At 35.1% G+C, this 21,871-nt stretch overlaps 2 protein-coding genes across 3 annotated transcripts in view; one reads left to right on the forward strand and one right to left on the reverse strand.

Annotated features, from left to right (window-relative positions):
* Positions 1 to 1,066: 1,066 nt before the first annotated feature.
* LOC129092068 (dual specificity protein phosphatase 19-like) lies at positions 1,067 to 15,877 on the reverse strand. 2 transcript variants are annotated; one of them, XM_054599850.1, is made up of 5 exons: positions 15,823 to 15,877; positions 12,656 to 12,911; positions 7,419 to 7,465; positions 5,179 to 5,331; positions 1,067 to 2,066 (listed from the first exon to the last, which is right to left on the reverse strand). In XM_054599850.1, the coding sequence occupies exons 2-5, from the start codon at positions 12,879 to 12,881 to the stop codon at positions 1,884 to 1,886; spliced, it is 609 nt and encodes a 202-aa protein (XP_054455825.1). In that variant the 5' UTR covers positions 12,882 to 12,911; positions 15,823 to 15,877; the 3' UTR covers positions 1,067 to 1,883. The 2 variants fall into 2 exon arrangements, with proteins under 2 accessions (XP_054455825.1, XP_054455824.1); XM_054599849.1 differs by lacking the exon at positions 15,823 to 15,877 and adding an exon at positions 13,288 to 13,366.
* Positions 15,424 to 21,871, forward strand: part of nckap1 (NCK-associated protein 1) — a 32,414-nt gene continuing 25,966 nt past the window's right edge. Inside the window, exon 1 of the mRNA XM_054599847.1 lies at positions 15,424 to 15,753. Coding sequence (XP_054455822.1) covers positions 15,646 to 15,753 — 108 coding nt within the window. The 5' untranslated portion in view covers positions 15,424 to 15,645. The remainder of the gene's footprint in view (positions 15,754 to 21,871) is intronic.

Raw genomic sequence — 21,871 nt, forward strand, 5'->3', positions numbered from 1 at the left:
TTTACAATGTTTACTGAGGGAATAAATCAAGAGAGAAGTAGAGTCATTTTCTCATAGACTTCTATACAACCAGAGGAGTCGCCCCCTGATGGTCATTAGAGAGAATGCACGTTTAAGGCACTTCAGCATTGGCTTCACTCAATCAGAACTTGAGATGGCGCCTGTGGTTTAACTCAAAACCACAGATGTGAACCTCATGGTGGCGCTAGAGATGAAGTCATTAGTTAATCCATAATTCAGTCATTGCCTTTATTGATACTGTAGGTGTTCTTACTCTTTAATTCAAAACTTCAGCCAGAAAACAGACTTTTTAAAACCAGACAAATCTAAGCAGCTGTTGAAGTAATCACAGCGTCAGTATTAATATTCATAAATGCAGTTAAATTATGATCATTTGGGTGCTTTGGGGCAGTAAACTTGATGTTCATTTTATTTCACTGTTACGCTACAGATTACAGTGTGAAACCCAGAAAATGTATTTTTCAGATTTTCCTTCTTACAAAACCTAAAACGTGTACTTATGTATTTAGGTCACATTTCCGATACAGCCAAGTGTGCGGAACATTTCCTCTTCTATGGAATGGACTGTTAACTCCAACACCGAGGACATTTATGAGCGTAATAACAATCAGTGAATGCTCTCAGCTGGGTGAACAACAAACACACATCTGCCCTATAGACTTATTTCCATTTAAACAGTGAAGACGAGGAAATGATACCTTTGTGTGCTGCGGATTTTGCAGCGTTAGGAGCTCGTCCCAGCGGTATTTGTTGATTAGCATGTGAGCCGAATGGATTCTCCCCCATTATCTAACAAGCTAATTACAAGCTAATTATTTCAAGGGAGCGATGTTAGCGCATCAACTTTGTAAAGTTGTGAAATTGATAGAGACAATGCAGCGGTGAGGGTAATCACTGTAATTGATGGTGTATCTGTTTGTGTAGTTGAGAAAGAAATCAAGTTGAAGCTCGGGAGAAAGTGGTGCGTCTTTAATGAGAACACAATCTATACTGCAAAGAAAAACAAGTACCTCCAAAATGAACAAATCTAAAAAGGAAATCTGTTTCTTTCTTCACAGTTTTTCATGTAGTAACTCTATTTTAAGACAAATGACACACAATGCCTACAAACTGGGCAAGTGCTTGAACATACATTTGGCACTCAATGAAGTTTGACCTTCTCTTTTATTTAGTTTTTAAGCAAACACATTATCGCATTATTTCTGTGTTTTAAAACAATGTTTAGCGAGACATTTAAGCATTAAAATATCTTCCTGCTGTAATTTGATAAGATTGTTCCACTGTCGGACAATTTTCAAAATAGAATCACAGGTAAGAGAAAAGTCCAGCAGCTTTCGGCACAACACTAAATTGTGGGTGTTTCTTTTATCTTTTATGGCCTCTTTTCAAGTTAAAATTGCAATAATCAATCAAATGATTGAAGTGTAATGTGATAACAGTATCTGTGACAAAACCACAGATAATTACCACCAAATCTGCAGCTCCCCTTTAAGCGTCTTTTAGCTCAATGTTTCGGTTTTACAGCTGCCAGCTTTACTATTTTTGTTCACTCTTCAGCTGTTTTCAGTGAAATAAAGCTCTTAAAAAACAAACTGTATGCTACCTGCTCAGCATCAAACGACAGTCAGACACATTTGTAGACTAGATGGTGAACTTATTGGAGCATTTAGCTGCTAAAGATCCAGATATTTCCATCAGGAGATGGTGGAGACCAAAAACAGAGCTAAAAGGACTATTGAGCTATTGACTATTGAGCTTACATGTTTAAATCTTAAAGGGTCGACGATGATGATATATGTGTTGTATTCACAGCTTGTTTCTGCTGCTCCCAAGTGGACAAAATATAATGAATGAATGCAGCTTTAAGGTTTGTAGCTCTGTAGTTGTTTGTAGAAGCCGGCGTTTGGGCGGATTGAAGGCCTCGCCAACTTCACCTGACCGTACGCATCATCAAACGACAGCCCCTCCCTCAACATCAGGTAGCCGATGACGATGGAGGTAGAGCGAGATACGCCAGCGTTACAGTGGACCAGCACCACACCGTCCTGTGGAGAGAAGACAATAAATATATAAGACAACTGGTCTTTAAATACAACCTCCACAAGTTCAAGTGGTCACGTTAAGAAGATGTCTGTTTGCCGGAGTTACAAAAACATATTCCTCTGCACCTCTGTGAGTTCTACTGACACCCACGATACAATGAAGGCAAATGGAATTAAATTTGTTGCGCTCAAAACATTTAAAAAGTGACATTTAAACATCCAACTCTTCTGTATTTGAGTCATTTCAGATGTTTCAGTCTTTAATACCTAAAAAACATTAGCACTTGAAACCAAAATCTTATTTTTTTGTCATTTAAAAATGATAAACATGGACAAGGAAAGTGAGTTTGACACAACAGAGACAATATATATATAAGAGAACGGGTCTATAATTACAACTTCCACATGTTTAAGTGGTCACGTTAGGAAGAATCCCCCCAAAAAATGGATTGTCTGTTTGCCAGAGTTAGAAAAACGTTTTTTTCCGAGTAGTTTGTATATATATATATATATATATATATATTATATATATATATATATATATATATATATATACATATACATACATATATAGGATCTCTGTGATTTCTACTGACACACACCAAACATTGGAGGCATATAAAATAGATGATTTTTCCATTACAACCGCAAACTCTGTTGTAATGGAGTCATTTTAGAAGTTTTAGATGTTGATACCTCAAAACATTAACAAATAAATGGGTGCTCTGAAAAAAATTGAGCTTGACGAGTAATTTCACGGCATTTCTGACTTTCCAACACCTCTGAAAGCAGCATTAGTCAGAAAACATGTAGAGCAAGTTGAGACGGAATAAATCTGCGTCTGTGGTTTGTTCGTGTCAAAATTTGCGATATGATTAATATTAATGTGGATGTAATTATTTTACCGCCTAAAGTGCCGGGCTGGAAATGAATTTTTAAAAATTCCAGCCACATCTTGAGACAATGCGTGCAGGCCCACGGCTCGGAGACGGAGCTCAGCATATTGACACATTTGTCTCTTTTTTATTCAGCGTGGAGCCTCCCATCACAGAATAAAGGTCTCTCTTCTGTTGCAGCAGAACAGAAAACATAAGCACGTTTTTTATTTTTTTATTTAACATGTCAATTAATACCCACTGAGGGATGGGAGATTTAAATAAGCTGTGGCTTCACACACATGCGGTGCTTTTTGGTTTGCTGTAATTGACATGTTATCACTGTTATCTCTGCCTTCATTTCATAATGTGGACCAATCAGGCGGCTCCTCTGGGTGAAAAACAATCAAATGAAGCAGAACATACGGGGAGAACGACTGACATCCGTCTTTAATAAGTTTCTATCAATCAAAGGAGGGTTTTCTCTGCTGCTTTATATTATTTGTGCTGGTGTCTGCAGTCACATATCAGCTCTTGTTTTCCTTTAGAAAAGAAACAGCAGAAAAACTTCTGCAGTACAAACTGAAAATTGCCCGAGCGAGATAATCCATCACAGCGAACACGGAGACTTAATTTGGTTTTTGTCGGGAGTTTCTTATTTTGCTGTTATTTCATTGCGCTGGAGTTGAGTGTTTTCATATCAGTGTTCACATCACATTATGTTCTGTTTACGGTCAATCTCCAGACACACACACAGAGGAAATAATGCTCTGCCTGGAAATAATCCCTTAAAAAGTATTACATTCAGCACTGAAATGATAGGAAAAAAAAGTAAGCGTAAACGTTGACTATCTACATTAAATGACCCCAGCGTGGTCTTTTATTAGGTATTCTGACCGCCTGCCTCTCCTTTGTGCTGAGTTACAGATAACCGACTGCTGCAGATGTATGTAAATGCGTCGCAGTGAGGAAGCAGAAAAGCTGTGTTTGCACACTGACATGTTAAATTAGCCGGCTGATATAAAAGATGGCGTTTTTAGGCTGCATGATGAGCCTTCTGAGAAAAGAAATGTTTTATAAAAGAGATTTAATGCATTTTTTATCTGGTAAACCATTTAATTATGTTTGTGTGTGTTTGTGTGTGTGTGTTTGCATATGTCAGTGATAAAAGATGACTCAGTACATTTACTAAAGTAGAAGATTAAAGTACTGGTACAATTTCACGTCACTTTATATGTCTACTCCTCTACATTTCAGGAGGAAAGTACTTTTTACTCCACTACATGTATCTGTTGGCTGATTTTATAAATTACTCTACAGATTAGGATTAAATAATGAGCATAATAATTATGAATTTGTGTAATTGATAAACTACATTATATACAGTAGTTAAATTTGGTTCCATCTCAACAAAATACAACATTAAAATGCTGCTTTTTAAAAAACTTAGAATTACGTATATTAATCCAATAACGATATATAAACACATAAAACTGAAAGACGCTTCTAATTTCTTAGTTAAAGGTATATTAAGATGACAATACTGATCATATTCCTGTGTTTTGACTAAACGAAGTAACTCATTTTGCTTTCTTTCAGAGAGTTAGATAAGAAAATATAGAACAAAACTTTATTAATCCCGAAGGAAATTCCTGTGCGAAAGTTTGATCAACAACAGAAGAATAAGAAAAATAACGATAGAGTAAAAATGTTAACATATATAAACAGGAAAGTAATACATATAAAGTGTATGAGGTATTACTAACACCAGTGCGAAAAAGAGTAAGAAACATTGTGAAATAAGTAAAAATAGAAAAAGTTAATTGCAACAAAATAATAAAAACAAGAGAATTGTAGAAGTAATACTAACACGATTGCTTACTAGAATAACAATAAAAGAAACATTTAGTAAAAACTTTAACTAAAATAGAAAAGTAATAATGTGCAAAGGTATTGAAAAAAATAAGAAAAAGTTATATTGCACATGGTATTGAAATTCAGATGAGAATATTGATCACTTTCATTTAGTCTGTACGGTAAATATGAAGCTAACTTAGCTTAGCACAAAGACTGGAATCAGGGGGGAACAGCTAGCCTAGCTATCTCTGAAGCTAATTTAATAATATGTTGTTTGTGTTAAAATGACCTTTGATAGTTCTACGGGAAGTTATGTGACTAAATATTTCAAATACGTCAAACTTTTCTACCTGTAGAGATGTATTTTACATTAATTTGTGTACCTTTTCTCGTGCCAGATCTATGAAGGAGCTGGATTCCCCGAGATAGGAAGTGATGTCGGTGTCCGGGAGGTCCAGGATCTGGAGCGTCTTATAAACCAGCTGATCTGGGAACAGGTTGGTGACTCCGTAGGCCACATTCAGCACATGAGACACCTGACAGAGGTTGAGAAAGAGACACCACACTCCTTGAGCAAATGACCCCGAGAGCATTGACTTGTCTTAAAGACTGTTTGGCAGAAGAGAGATTTCCTGTCAGCCATATTGATGACAATGACACAACCTGAATGTAACTGAGCGAGAGGGCAGGGAGACAGAGAGAGACGAGGGTTGACGCAGAGAGATGAAGAGGGAGGAAAAAGAGGGAGACAGATGGCTCCAATTCATTCTGCAGTATCTGTCTCCTCTCACTTAAATGTGCTTTACCTCAGAGGACTAACTCCTCTCCTCCTCTGCATCTGCTCTCAGGCTGCTTGTAACATCTAACAGCCCTTTTTTGCACAAGTTAAAGGATACATCTGGTGATATTCTGGATGTTTCTAATCCTATGAAAAGACCAAAACTAATAATAAGTGTATCTGCTAACAGGTGTGTGTGTATCCAAAGCCGGAGATATCTTCTTCCTCTGAGCCATAGAGTAGAAAATAGTCCCCAACAAATGCACCATTTACTAATATTTAAATAGCATTTGCTACATTTCTATTGTTAAAAAACATTTACGTCTTCAGTAGAAACAACTGAGAGACAGACTAACACATTATGGATGTTTTTTAGTCTTTTCATGGGATTTGTTGACAATAGAATAATAGAATTATGGCTGCATTACTCTTTTATAAGAACATAGGATCGTACAGAATATATATTTCATATCACTAAATTGTGTGTTTACATGAACTGATGATCAGGGTTTTGAAAAAATCCAAGTTATATGTTAAGTATTCATTTATATTTATGTAAGTAGTTTGACAGGGACCAGAAAAAAAATGATACAACATAATAAATACTTCAATATAAAGCATATCCAGGTCTGATAGGATCTTTTCTGATCATTCTCCGACTCTGCCGTGTTCACAGGTGCGTTTACATATTGAGTTATGTAGCAAAAAATATAAAGATTGATGATGTAGTTTGGGTCCATCTGCTGAAATTAAAGTGATTTTCTGACTTCTGTAATGCAGATGGTACCAATTTCTTTTCTGTTGCTCTTTTCATCCATAACTGAAGAGTTGATTGAGAAGCTAAATCCAGCAGAGAGGCAAATACAGTAAAGTTTAGGAAGCCAGAAATCTTATCTGTTGAGCTGACTCACTACAGAAAAAAAACAGATTTGGTGGCTGTGGAGTCAAAGACAAACTCAGAAATCTGGACAGTGTTAGAATCACTGTTACAGGGCGATAAATAACCATTTTTCTCTACCTTGTATTATATGGTCATTAAGGTCTGTTTGACTCTAAATGGAGCATCATTTACTAAATGAACATCATGCTGTATTGAAGAAGACTTGAAACTAGAGATTGAGACCATAAACTCATGTTTACAATGTTTACTGAGGGAATAAATCAAGAGAGAAGTAGAGTCATTTTCTCATAGACTTCTATACAACCAGAGGAGTCGCCCTCTGATGGACAGTAGAGAGAATGCACGTTTAAGGAACTTCTGCATTGGCTTCACTCTGCAGAACTGGAGGTTGTCGCCTGGATAAAACCAAGAATCAAAGACATTATTCATCACTTTCCTGTCTTGATTAGAAATGGATTTCTTCACAATTTACAGCTTCAACTGACAATGTAAAGGCCTTTTTATTGAGACAACATAAATGTTTATTAAACTGGTAAGAACAGATCCTTATCTAAATCATCCTCTGAGCCCACTGCCATGTCTGAGCTTCAATATCTATCTATGAAAACCATCCTTTCTGCTTTTCGGTTATCAAGCAGTCAAGGTTTCATCCCAGAAGCAGGAAGCGAAGGTATTTGTAACCGCCCCAATTCATCATCCCCGAGACTGCACAGGCAGCAATATGCTGACGGCCGGGAGCGTCCACTGCAGAGAGAGGAGTATAGTCACATCTCTTTACTGTAATCATTTACTCCCTCTACTGAGCCAAAGCGTCACTGCACCGAGTCACCAGGACCTCCTCCGTCTATCGGCTCCTACACCTACATCGCTGCCTCTAATCTCATGTCACCACCGTCACAACAAGGCAAGGGCAACGCCGGCCGCATCGATCGCTCCGCACTGACCTTAAATCTCTGCAGGGTGTCAATGTCGTGGGCTGCATCCTGAGAGGCTGAAAAGGCAGAAACAACTTGATGAGGAGACGACAGACTGGAGGGCACGCCTCTGCTTAGCTACTTAAAAAAGACAACACATATGCTTCATGCAGGCTGACAATAATTGCACAGTTTAAAAAAAATGATCAAATGCTGCATGAATATTTATCAGCATCTCCGTTTGACAAGAGAGAAACAAAATGTTTTTCGCTTAATTCGTCTGTACGGTTCTATCAGTGTTATGATGATGATGCAGCTGGTTTTGTTAAAACTGTAAACATTGAATCATCTTTTAAGTCATTTATCAAGCAAAAGTGCCAACAGTCGCCGGTTGAAGCTTCTAAAATGTGACGAGTTGTTTGTTTTTCCTTGTTGTTGACAGCCGGAGGCTTTATGTCTGTCCCGTTGTCGTGAACAAGATATCTCAGGAACGCCTGGAAGTAATTAATTCAAATTTGGCACAAACGTCCACTTGGACTGGAGGAGGAACTGATGAGATTTTGGAAGTAAAAGAGTGAAGGTCAAAGTCAATGTGACCTCACTTGTATCCCTTATCTCATGAACACCTGGAGGGAATTTCTTTGATTTTCTCTGCACATGTGCACTCGGATGAGAGGATGAATTGATTTGATTTTGGAGGTCAAATGTCACTGTTACTTCACAAAAGTTAAAACTCAAGATTTCATCTGCTAATTATGAAAATTTCACACAAATGTTTAGTAGGATAAAGTTATTAAGTGATGACATTTTGGACAAACAATAATGTTAACTGCAACTTGACTGGTTGACAGGGGCAAACAACCATGAGGCGGAAACTCTGTTTTTATCATTTTGAATTGAATATATTTGGGTTTTAAGCTGTTGGTTGAAAAGAAAACACATGGTGCAGATATCCCCTGGAATTTGGGAAATGTGAAAGGCATTTTTCTGTATTTTATGACATTTTATAGACAATAAATAGCTTAATCAGAAATTTTATTAAATAATTACCCGATAATGCAAATATTTCTTATCTCTGAAGCCTTATTCCTTATAATATAAACATGGAAACAGTTATGGGATGTACTCTACTGTTGTTTATTTACACAATGATATATATATATATATATATATATATATATCATTTAGTAAAATAACAATTTGAAAGGAGGCATTCCTGCAGGGTAAGAACTTTAATTACATTTAATTAACTCCCCACTGACGTCAGGACAGCAGAGTCGCTGCCCATCTTTAGGCGCAGGCTGAAAACTCACCTCTTCAAGAAGTACTACCCTGAGCCTTCCTCGCTGCACTTATTGCACTCGTATTAGTTGTTGCACTTACTGTATTCGTATCAGTTCGCTGCACTTATTGAATTTGTATTTGTTTACTGCACTTATCCTATTCGTAGTAGTTTGTAGCACTTACTATATTCGTATTAGTCTGTTGCAATTATTGTTTTCGTAGTAATCTGCCTCTGCACTATACTTTTGCTCTGGTTTATGCTTTGAGATGCTTGTTTAAGAAAGGAGATGCACTTATGACTTCTGGTGACTAGTAGTTCTCTTGAATACCTATGTTGAATACACTTCCTGTAAGTCGCTTTGGATAAAAGCGTCTGCTAAATGACTGTAATGTAATGTAATGTAATGTAATGTACATTTGCTGATAATACTTCTGTACTTTTACTTTGAGTAACATTTTATATTCAGGACTTTTAGTTGTAATGGATAATTTACGCACTATGGTATTTCTACTTTTACTTAAGTAAAGGATCTGAGCAGTTCTGCTGCGACCGGCAGGGAAACACAAGTGTATTTCATAGAAAGCAATGAAACCTCACATAAATTTTGATTTTTAGATGTGTAAAACTTCAGCAGCAGAAAGCAAATGCTTCAGGATATCAGCAGCTGTATCACCACGTAGGTCAAACAGAAAAACAGCTGGGAGGAAAGAAAACAGTCAGCGGAATACAACATTAAAAAGGCTTACAGCTACAGAAATAAAAAGACGGGCATATGATTTGTTGCGTAGCACTCGGCTTAAAAGCTGCTGATATAAACATCCAATACTATCTACAGCTGCAGAAAAAGGAAGTTTAGGATTTTCATAAAAAGATGGAGCAAAGCCGTTTATAACAGCGAGAATGACTTAAGCAGCAGAGGACGCAGGTCAGAGACTAACGGAGGGAATAAAATGAGAAAAAACGTACAGTAAAGCCGGCCTGGACGACTGTTTCAGCTGAGAAAGAGAATATAATCATTGAAGGAGACAGTTAATAACTCTTCATGAGGAGCAGGAGCTGGTTAATTATGTGAAAGAGACATGAGGTCAGGAAACAGAGTGTGATGGCCGAGCTTCCTCCAGATTTACAGAGAAGAAACTCTCACTCGCCTTCAAAGTAGCAATATTTGCTCTCTTCGCGGTGGCCGATCCACTTTCACATAATGCCAGATTCACGGTGTTGAGAAGTAAATCTAAATCCATCCAGAGGATAGATAGAGCGTCTTTGGAAATAAGCCAGCTCCGGTCCATACGCCTCATCAGCGTAGAAGGAAGAGATTTAAACTGACACATCTGTGAAAAGATGCAGGAATGCCAGGATTTATACAGCATCTCTAAATACAAGAGCGACACGGGACCAAATTTAATCTGCCACACAACGGAGGACAGAGCTCAGTCACATTGAATAGCAAATGTTAATAAAAGGTTCTTTAAATGATATATTTAGAAACAAAAATATACTTTATTTGCTCAACAAAAGCCTGAAAATCCTGTTATTTCTCTTGTATGTTAGAATTACATATTGTCAGTGTCCAATAAATATAAATATAAATACCAATATAAATACAATATAAATACAAATTAAATTGTATCTACATTTTGGGGGGATTTTTTGGTTTTTTTAGATGAGTGATTAAATCTTCTTTTCTGGATTTAGACAATAACTTTCTTTATTATATCTTTATATCTTTTCTATTTAGTTGAGAATTTTCTTGTCGTATGCAAAGAGAACAAGTTTCACTATATGATTAAATACTTAGTGGATCAACATCTATAGAAGAATTATACTTAAAGTAAAAGTTAAGTTGTCACAAAGCTTTTTTTTTTTCTTGCCAAGAGTTAGATGAGAAGATTGAGACCATTTACGTGTTTGTACGGAAGCTACAGCCTGATTAGCTTAGCTTAGCACAAAGACTGGAAACAGGTGGAAACAGCTAGCCTGGCTCTGGCCAAGAAATAGGTTTAGGAATAGATTGTAATATACTTAAGTTAGGTTTAGAAAAAGATTGTGAAATACTTGGTTAGTTTTAGTTAACAAAACTACTTAGATAGGTTTAGGAACGCTTGATGAGACCAGCCTGCAATATTCTCATCTAACTCTCTGCAAGAATGCATTGGACAGTGGACATATTCTTCATTACTCATTCATACATTTTGCTGTAAACATGTCCTGCAAGTCCATCTGGACTGGTCATATTCATGATGCATTGGTATTTATAAAAGGATGGCACTATAATTATAGATATTAAGGACACCGAACATGAAGTGCTTAAGGGAGCTGAGGATGCACAGAGTGTGTGTGTATATATATATATATATATATATATATATATATATATATATATATATATATATCTTGACAGCTGTAACCAGAGCATTGCAGAGGAAACAGGCTGTAATGAAATCTCTATTGTCCCACTGTTCAGAGAACCACAAAGACATTTTAAATATCAGAGGAAACCTGTCAAACGTTCAACGAGGTGTTTGATCCCGTCAGATGTGGTAACAGAGACATGAAGAGTTTAATGCTGTTAGCAGCGACCCGCTGTACAGGAGGGAGTCACCTCTATTGAGCCCAACAGATGTAATATGTTATTGATCCCTACAGAGAAACTCTCCTGTAGTGAGGTCGAAAGAAGTGAGCTGTGAGGGGGATTCAATGTCAGGCTCAAGGACACTTCAGCAGGACGGACACATGCTGACATGTGCGGGCGTCGACCTTCGTCCTCCGGCTGAAAGGTAGGTCACCAAGATCTCTAACGTCAAAATGAACAACATTGATTTATTCCTTATTAGGATTTCATTTATTTATTATTAGAGGACTGGAATACTGAAGTGACTGAGACACTATGAAACTAGTGGCAGTACTAGTAGTTGCTGTTGTAGTGGTTGCAGTAATAGAGGTAGTAGTAGTAGTAGTAGTAGTAGTAGTAGTAGTAGTAATATAGGTGTTTTAATAATAGCAGTTATGCAGAAGCCAGGATGAGAAAGCGACTTGTTATATGTGCTGAAGAAGGCTGGGAAATAAATACAAAACCTCAGAAAAAGCTGATAAGTGAACCTTGACTGTCAAATATTTTAATTTATTTTAATTACTGCAACTATTTTTGTTGTTTTTAATTAAGAAAAAAATCTAATATTTGTTCCTACACAATTTAATTATGATTACATTATTCAAGTACTCTTTCTAACCCTAATAAAACCTGAACAGCTACTAATTGTAATAACGACATCATTTTATATATTGTTTTAGTTGTGTGGTTTTATTTTATTTATCTTTTATTCATTTAGTATTTCATAAAAAAAATCACATTCCAATTCTAATGTCTAAATATAAAAAAAAAAGAAAAAGTTAATTGCTCTTATAAATGGCGTTATGTACTTATTAAATTACGCTATTGTATTTTCATTATATCGGTTGCAAAAAATGGTCTTAGAATGACAATTGTATCGTTTATTGCTGTTATTTTTGGGACAACATATTGTCCACCAAAAGTAGTTTAAAGTACTTTTGGTGCATGATTTAAAAAAAATAAATTACTTACTTTGCTTACTATTTGTAGTATTAGTAATAAAAGTTGCAGTAGTAGGAGTTTTAGTTGAAATAGTAGTTGTAAAGCTACTAGCAGCAGTAGTAATGTCAGGTTATTTGAAGTAGTAGTTGTGGATCCAGTAGTGATAATGGTAATGGTTGTACTGGTAGTAGGACATAGATGAGAGTACTAGTAGTAAATATAGTAGTAGTTGTGTAGCGAGTGTAGCTGCAGCAGCAGTAGTAATTTTTGAAGTAAGTAAGTGCAGTAAGAGATTGTAATAATGAAAGTGAAGATAAGGGTAAAGGTGTAATTGTTTAGTGTTGAGCAGGTAAATAAATGTTAAAAACAAAAGTACACAAGCACTCGTAGTAGTAGTAGTAGTAGAAGTATTTTTGTAGTATATATTACCCAGCAGTAGGAAGGGTCTGACGACGCCAACTTGAAGGTCCAGACTTTTATCTTCTACAAATCCACATCCATCTTCCTCCTCCAGCTCCTTCACCTGCTCCTCTCCCTCTCCTCCATCACCCCTCGTCTCCAGCAGCCTCCTGCCGGTCACCGTGGTAACGATCGTGCACTGTTTCTTCAGGCGGTCCTTGGAGAAACCTTGGATCTCCCGAGACAGCGAATGCATCACACCAGTGGGTTTTTGCTGAAACAAACTCTGCTGAAACAAACCAAAGACTATGAGGTTAAACAAACCAGAATGATTCATTTATATGCAACAATGTAGAGGTTCATCAAATGATGGGAAGTCTTTTTCAGTGGAACAATCATTTCTAGGAACAGTATCCTTTAACTGTGCAACTTTGTCAGTGGATCTACATTTACAGTCATTATGACATCCTAAAAGCTGACAAAAAGTGTGTAACATTAACTTTTGGTGCCTTTTTCACTTGCAGCAGTTAACCCATGCACAAAATGTGAAACTCTGAATTGCAAAGTGGGTATTAAGGTATAAAGTGTCTGCAGAAAATGTTTAATTCTGACCAAAAATCACTGAGTTTTGCATTTTAGTTTTCCCTGCTTTGTGCACCCACCTTGTCTAAATGTTTTTAATTCAACCCAAGTCCTGCAGAGAGTTATAGCATCGATTATTACAGCTACAGTGGTTTAATAAGGACACACATGGTGTTTTTCCACAGCAGTGAAGGCTTTGACACAGAACTGACAGCTGAGTCGGAAGCTGCGTCAACAATGTGATGCGTTCAGTGTTCGCAAGAAAATGGGAATATAAGGATTCACCGGGAATTTTTCTCAGGGTGTGGCTGGTAGTTTTGTTTATTTATTAACAAACCCATTTCTCTGTATATCTATATATTTTTCTGTCTGTCATTTGGACTACTTTAATTTAGCAAATAGTGTTTGGCATTGTACTTTTTTAGCAGGTCTATACTTACTTAAAATGCCAATAGATTGTTAATACAAAATATAATTAGTCTAATAAATTAAGAGGTATTAATAAAGGTCAACCCCTGCGGTATATAAAGTAATTATAATTACCAAACATTAGTGCATTACTAATTATAATCCGGTAAACTGATATACGATTCTAGTATGGGCCATTTGGCATAATGAGAACTTTTTCTTTTGTTATTTTAAATATATTTTGAATGCAGGACTTGAACTTAATAGTTAATGAGTATTTCTACGCTATAGTATTGATACTTCCTACTTAAATAAAAGATCTCAGTACTTCTTCGACCACTGACTTAAGGGTAGTTTGTTTTAATGTTTATTAGTTCACATTAGTAAAAAAAGTAGTCTTTATAAACAGTATGTATGTATGTAATATAACACTTAATATAATAATAACATATTATAATAATATAATGTGTATACAGTACCAGTCAAAAGTTTGGACACACCTTCTCATTCAACTACTTTGAAGAATCTAAAATATAAAACATATTCTGGTTTGTTGAGCATTTGTTTGTTTACCACATAATTCCATATGTGTTCCTTCATAGTTTGGATGTCTTCAATATTAATCTACAATGTAGAAAAACATAAAAATAAAAATAAAGAAAAACCATTGAATGAGAAGGTGTGTCCAAACTTTTGACTGGTACTGTATATATATTTGAGCTGAAAAAAATAGTTAATCTGTTAATTAAGTGAGAAATTCATAATCAATTACACATAAATTTAGATAAATATAGAAAATGGAAAGGGCTGCCTGCCCTTCTGGTGTTTTGTTATATTTTAATATAATAGACTGAATTATTATATATAATATATAATAATCATATAATTATGATATATAATAATAATCTAATTATTATATTAGTATATATAATAATCTAATTATTAGAATTATTATATATAATATATAATTATTATATATAATATATAATTATTATATATTATATATAATTATTATATATAATACATAATACTATAATTATCTATAATATATGATAATTATTATATATAATATATATTTATATAATTATATATAATAATAATAATAATACGAATAATATAAGTATTATATATTATATATAATCATTATATTATATATAATAATAATCTAATTATCATATTATATATAATAATATAATTATTAGAATTATATTATTATATATAATATATAATGATTATATACAATACATAATAATACTATAATTATATATAATATATAATGATATAATTATTATATATAATAATTATATTATTATATATATATATATTATTATATATAATTATTAGATTATTATATATAATACATAATAATACTATAATTATCTATAATATATGATATAGTTATTATATATAATATATAATAATTATATTATTATATATAATAATAATAATATAATTATATATAATAATTATATATTATTATATATAATAACAATAATATAATTATATATAATAATTATATATTATATTATTATATATAATAATATAATATAATTATATATTATATATAATATATAATAATTATATCATTATATATTATATATAATAATAATATAATTATCTATACTATTTAATGATATAATCATTATACATAATATATAATAATATAATTATTATATATTATATATAATAATTATATATTATATTATTATATATAATAACAATAATATAATAATTATATTATATATAATATATGTTCTTATTTGCCCTCCATCTCTGCTGTAAACCTGATAGGACCGTCTCTCCTCCTCTGTGAGGTCTCGTATCTCCCGGGGCCCCTGAACGCAGCGCCGTTAAACCAGGACTCCTCTTCATCCCGAGAGGAGGGAGACGGTGGAGACCAGGAATAACACCGGAATACACCGGAACACACCGGAATACACCGCGCACACTTCTCCTGCAGACCCTCACACACACACATACACACACATAAACACACATATATATATATTCCACAGGAGCAAAGAGAGAAGATGTCTCGCGGAGTGATCCAGCCCAGCCAGCAGAAGCTCGCGGAGAAGCTCACCATCCTCAACGACAGAGGCGTCGGGATGCTGACCCGCGTGTATAATATCAAAAAGGTTCGCACACACACACACGCACACCCAGCCCGCTCCTAAATCACCAAAAATAACTGTTTAATAATTCACCTGCACGCTCAAATGAGTGTAAATACGACCGCTAGCTTGACCGTTAGCATCCTTTGGAAGCTAGCTACGAGATATCGCGAGAGTTTGTGGGCGAGCAGTGCTAGAAGCTACAAGCTCTCGCGTTATCTCGTTGAGAGCATTGCTAGGCACAAGTTCTCGCGATATCTTGTGGAGAGCATTGCTAGGCACAAGCTCTCGCGATATCTTGTTGCTAGCTTAGTAGTAGTTAGCTTGCGGTAACGATGTAAAATTGTTTTTCAGTTGGATTAAACACACGTGTAGACACACTTGGAACTGTTTAGTGAGTTTATATCAAGTAAGCTGAAACAGACACACGTAAAATTAAAGCTCGGTAAAAGCCCAGGTCTGCAGTAGCGTCAGAAAGCTAAGCTAGGCTAAGCTAAGCTAAGCTAGCATCGGGCGTCGTCTCTGCTCCACCACACAGCCAAAACACAGCTGCAGCCTGATAATTACTATAACAAGTATATTATTATTATTATCTATAATAATTATACTATTATATATAATAATTATGTTATTATTATCTATAATAATATAATTATTATAGATAATAATATAATTGTTATATATAATAATTATATTATTATATATAGTAATTATATTATTATCTACAATAATTAGATTATTATAGATAATAATTAGATTATTATATATAGTAATTATTATTATATATAATAATGATGTTATTATATATAATATAATTATTATATATTTTTATTATTATACATATATAATAATTCAGTCTATTATATTAAAATATAACATAAAACACCAGAAGGGTCTGATGCTAACAAGTATAATTACTAATAATAGTTATATTATTATTTATTATATATAATATATAATATAATTATATATATAATATATAATTATATATAATAATATAATTATTATATATAATATATAATAATTATATATATTATATTATTATCATACAGTACCAGTCAAAAGTTTGGACACGCCTTCTCATTCAACTACTTTGAAGAATCTAAAATATAAAAATATTCATATAAAAATATTCACAACATATAGTTTGGATAAATTAATCTACATAAAGAAATATAAATATATATATATATATATAGATTGTAACATTTTTTTTTTAACCATTGAATGAGAAGGTGTGTCCAAACTTTTGACTGATACTGTATATTATATATAATAATTCAGTCTATTATATTAAAATATAACATAAAACACCAGAAGGGCAGGCAGCTCTTTCCATTTCTGTGCCAATCTAAATTTATGTGTAATTGATTATCAATTACTCACTTACTTGACGGATTAACTAATTGTTTCAGCTCAAATATATAGCATTTATATTTTAATTCCCTATCAGTGATATAAACATGACATCTGCTGCTTCAGCACACACTATTACAGTAGAATAGACGCAGTGATATTACATATAACGTGTATTAATGTTACAGAGTCTTAATTGTGTCGCTGAAGTGTAACACCAATGGTTTGTGTGTGTGGGAGGATAGTGGGTCTGTTTGTGTGGGACGAGCCTTTGTGCCTGGGTATGTATGGTGAATAAAAAAAGAGGAGAGAGAGGGAAAGAGGTCAGTCAAATCCTAACAAAGTGAAACTCTCTGGAAGCCCATACTGTTAACTATTTATTGCCATTTGAGTTTTCTTATGTTGTACAATAGTTATATTATAAGTACAAGGAATTATGTTGGTGGGATTTGATCAACTAAAATATCAGATAATTAGAAATCAGAAGAACCAACATAGTAAACTTTTTACTTTACATGGTAAACACATCTGTGTTTTTACTCTCTGAGTCAGTATGAGCAGTCAGACACAATCATAGAGATTTTCCTGCTGATAACTCTTCTTAGTACGCCCTTCCTTTCCTCCTTCCTTCCTTCCTTTTTTTCTTTTGTTCTGTCCCATCATCTTCATATCTCTCCTGATCTGCCTCACCATAAGGCTTCTGAATATTTCCACACTTAAATGCTGTTCATGCGTTATTTATTCCTTATTTTACCTTGTGAAATGAGAAAAAACTCTCCCAACATCCAATAACGACTTCATCCCAAAGCTAGAAATGAAAGAACCGGGACAGTAATCTGTGATACAATCAGTGGGCTCATTGTGGTACCCTCAATGGCAATCTGGAGATCGGTTTCATCTTTTAATATAAAAAAATCCTTACAGAAATTCCCTGCTGAAGAAGTGCTCACAAAGTGTCTCTAATTTAACATCAGCAGAGCAGCTTTATTATGTTTCTTAATGAAAACACAGAGGACAGACTTGGTTGTCTTGTTTCTACCTTTGGGAGAGAGTAAATCATGCTCACTAACGCTAATATTACCATCTAAGATCACAGCAATGTTCTTTCTCCATTTTAAGCATATTCACTAATTACACATCATTGACGATCTGCAGAAAACCAAAATCTGTTCCTTTAAATTTTCACCGCAATTAATCTTGGCTGAGTGGCATTCAAGTTTTTTTGTTTGCTGTGCTTATCTTTCAGCCAGTGGACCTTCTAACATCATGTTTTTTCTCGCACACAGCACTTACAGGGTATTTATTTTACTTAACCCTGCTGACGATCAGGAAACCCCCCCATAGTCTCCAAAGCCAGTGTGCAGTTAGTTAAAAATGTACATTTTCTAAATTATAATGGCTGCAGTTAAAAAATAAAAACATATCCTCTATGTGTGAGAAGTAAAGTGGCAAACATACAAATATTATAGTACTGGAGAAATGGATGTATCCACAGTGGATGCAACAACATGAACACCTGTAAATTATAAGACAGTTTGGTGTTAAAGCCCTGCAACAGAAAATTTAAAAAAGTTTATTTTTTATATTGACACAGAGTGAGAGAGATGTTCATTTTGGACTGGAGCTTGTTCTGCTTTGTTATGTTAGTTTTAAATGATTTCAAAAGTACCTTAAGTGAAAAATACACCCCTCGAACTTTGAATACATTTGATTATAGTTGTAATAATTATATTTGTATTGGGGTAAATTACTAGTCAGTTTATATAACACAGATTTAATTAATATTTCTGGACACTCAGGAGTACGTTGCCTTTCCCCCTCTCTATGTCCAACTAGTTCAGTCTCCACAGTTTTCCTTTTAACTTAGTTACACCACTGATTGTTTTGTTTTTTGATGATGAAGTGGTTTGTGTGAGATCAGGATTTCCTTCTTCTACTGGCTGTGCGGTGCCAACATTTTCTTCTGCTTCATGCTGCACTCTTACAGCAGCTGTTTCTGATCAACAACAAATCTGCATTCTTTTTTTTGTTTTGTTGCCCAGAATTCAGTATAAACTGTAGCATGGTAATAAGCCTATCTATGGTGGCTCAGAGGGGACAGAAACCTGCAGTAAAACATGAATATTTACATACCGGGGAAAAAATGATGAGGGGTTGACATTTAATGAAGGGCAGCCCTGATTACTAGGGGCATGTTTACCAAGAATGTTTAATTTAAGGGGTATTTTATGAGCTGTTAAGGGGAAATTGCCCGAGACCTCCATACATTTCTCATGAATCAGAAAGGCTTGTTCTCCTGGGAAAATGCAGTACAAACTTTTTAATTTTTCTATTTATTCTATATGATATGAAGACACTCATTGAGGGCTGTGGGTTTGCACCAGGTGCTTAGTCCCTCCTTTTCGGTTGACTTCGCCCTATCAGGGAAATCTCCTGTTGTAATGTTTGCTTCGGATGGAAACATGCAGGCTCTTGTCCCTCCGTTGCATCACTGCACATCTGTGGTTTACATGGTAGCAGACATCCAAATGTTTGCTGAGGGAATCCCCGTGTCTCACGCAGTGTGATGAATACAGAGGGATTTCTGTTATGTAACACTTACAATTGGAAATACACAGTTAGTTGGTTTAAAGCAGAGCTGGTTAAGTACTGACAAAATCAACGTTAAATATGTTACAGAAAGGGATCAAATGAGTCAACCGAAATTACCCAGCATTCATCAGAATAGTTTATGTGGGTAAATTACTATGACTGGAGTGTTAATAACTCACCCATTTTGTCTCACTGACTTTTTTCCATAACTTCTTCTTCCTCTTTTTCTACTACTTCCCAAGAAGAAACCTCCACAGATAAGAAAAACGGACCAATCAACGATGTGTAGTTACGTTTTATAGTCAAGTGCTATGTTACGACATGTAAACGTTTCTACTTTTTAAAACAGAAAACGCATGTTTTATATTGTGATTTTTACTGGAAATTACATACAATATAGCCAACAACCAGTAAGACAATTTAAGGCCATCTCCCTCCAGACAGCTGCCTCCTTTTTTGTTGTGAAATAAGGAGTTATTGTAAAGATAACTCCTCATTTCATCTTCATGAATCACCCGCTCCTCGTCCACTGCAGGCTTTTTAAAGCGAGCAACGGGAATAAAAATCAATATATCGCTTTAAAAAAATAGAAGTACAACTAGTTCAGACCTTTGTGTTTTTATGAATGAATATTCAAAACCATTTCTGGCCAATTTTGACAGCGCTGATATATTTATCTACAGTATCGGCCTGGTAGATTTATGGGTCAACGGCTACATAGATTTACATGATTAACCATCTAATGCTTCAGCTGTCAACATCAGTTTGGCTCTCAGTTCCACAGAACCACAACCCTTTTTTCTTGACCCACTATTTTGCACCAACGCCAAGTCACATGTTGTCAAATCCTGCTCGTGCCACTTCACCACCAGCTGGCTAAAACCCAGCTCCAACCAAATCCCTCTTTTAAAAGAAAAATGCCGTCCCAGTACTTCAGGAATACAGTCGAAATAAGTGACTCATGCTGCTATTTATCCGTATAACAGTGACACGATCAATTCAAACATGCATCACCAGCGATGAAGCGATGAGGGAGCGCTGCATTGTCAGTTACTAAGCAACAGCCGTGGAAATGTGGAGCAAATACTGCAGCCGGTGAAAAAAAAAAAAACTGCAGGGCCAAACTTTGTCTTCACACCGTTCTGTATTTAAGCCAGCCATATTATTTCAACCCCTTCCACACACACACACACACACACACTTAAAATGAATGTGTTTTATTTTCAATGAGTGCGTAGGTAGGGATACTACACTCTTGTGTTACTTTGAAAAACAGCGTGCGTCAAAACAAAGTGTTAATATGATCACATGTCGGCGCAGCATGTGTTGTTTTTTTTTTTTGTATGTGTTGTGTTGAAATGAAAACGCCAGAATGGCAATCCTTAACTGAACTCTCAGATATGCAGATAACACCTGTATGAGAGCAGCTGTTTTAAGACATGCATGCGAGTGTGTGTGTGTGTGTGTGTGTGTGTGTGAGTGTGTGTTTGTGAGCGAGTGTGTGTGTGACCAGTGATCCAGCAGTTTGTCTGGGTGGGCTCTTTGTTTTTTGATTTCTTCTCTTCTTCTCTCCGTTCCAATGCTTCCCCCCTCTCCTATGCAGCAAGGACAAGTTTGGAAGGTTTGCAAAGTTTATCACCTTCCACTGATGAAACCCCACCCCCTTCACCCTTCCTCGACTCCCTCCTCCTCCTCCTCCCCCTTCCCTTCCCGCCCCTCCCCTCCCCTCCTCCTCCTGCTCCTGGCTACCTGTACTAATCTGTTGGTCCTCTCCGTTGTGCCTCACTCCTCTTCATGTCTCAATCTGCAATGCTGAGAGTAAAGCCGGCCTCCATTCACTGTCAGTTTTACCTCAAACCTCAATGGAAATTCATTTGCTTGTGATTCAGCATTCACATGCACATTTATTTTTTATTTGTGGGGGAAAAAAAGCTTTATTACTTGTAGTGCAGATACATCAGCTTACTAGTCTGCAACACAAAAGACAAAAGAAGATTTCTGAATACCAGAAACAATACATTTTTCACTGATACATTTGACATTTAGATATGCCCATTTGATCCAGAGTAACTGACAAAATAAGTAAATACAATTAACTAGAGCAACTACAGTGTGACTCAAAGCCCCGTGATGAGCACAATTGTGGAATATATTTATCAAAAATATATATCCGTTTTAATGAACCATAGAAATG

The sequence above is a fragment of the Anoplopoma fimbria genome, chromosome 6 (genome assembly GCF_027596085.1).
Source record: "Anoplopoma fimbria isolate UVic2021 breed Golden Eagle Sablefish chromosome 6, Afim_UVic_2022, whole genome shotgun sequence".
In the NCBI taxonomy this organism is placed as follows: Eukaryota; Metazoa; Chordata; class Actinopteri; order Perciformes; family Anoplopomatidae; genus Anoplopoma; species Anoplopoma fimbria.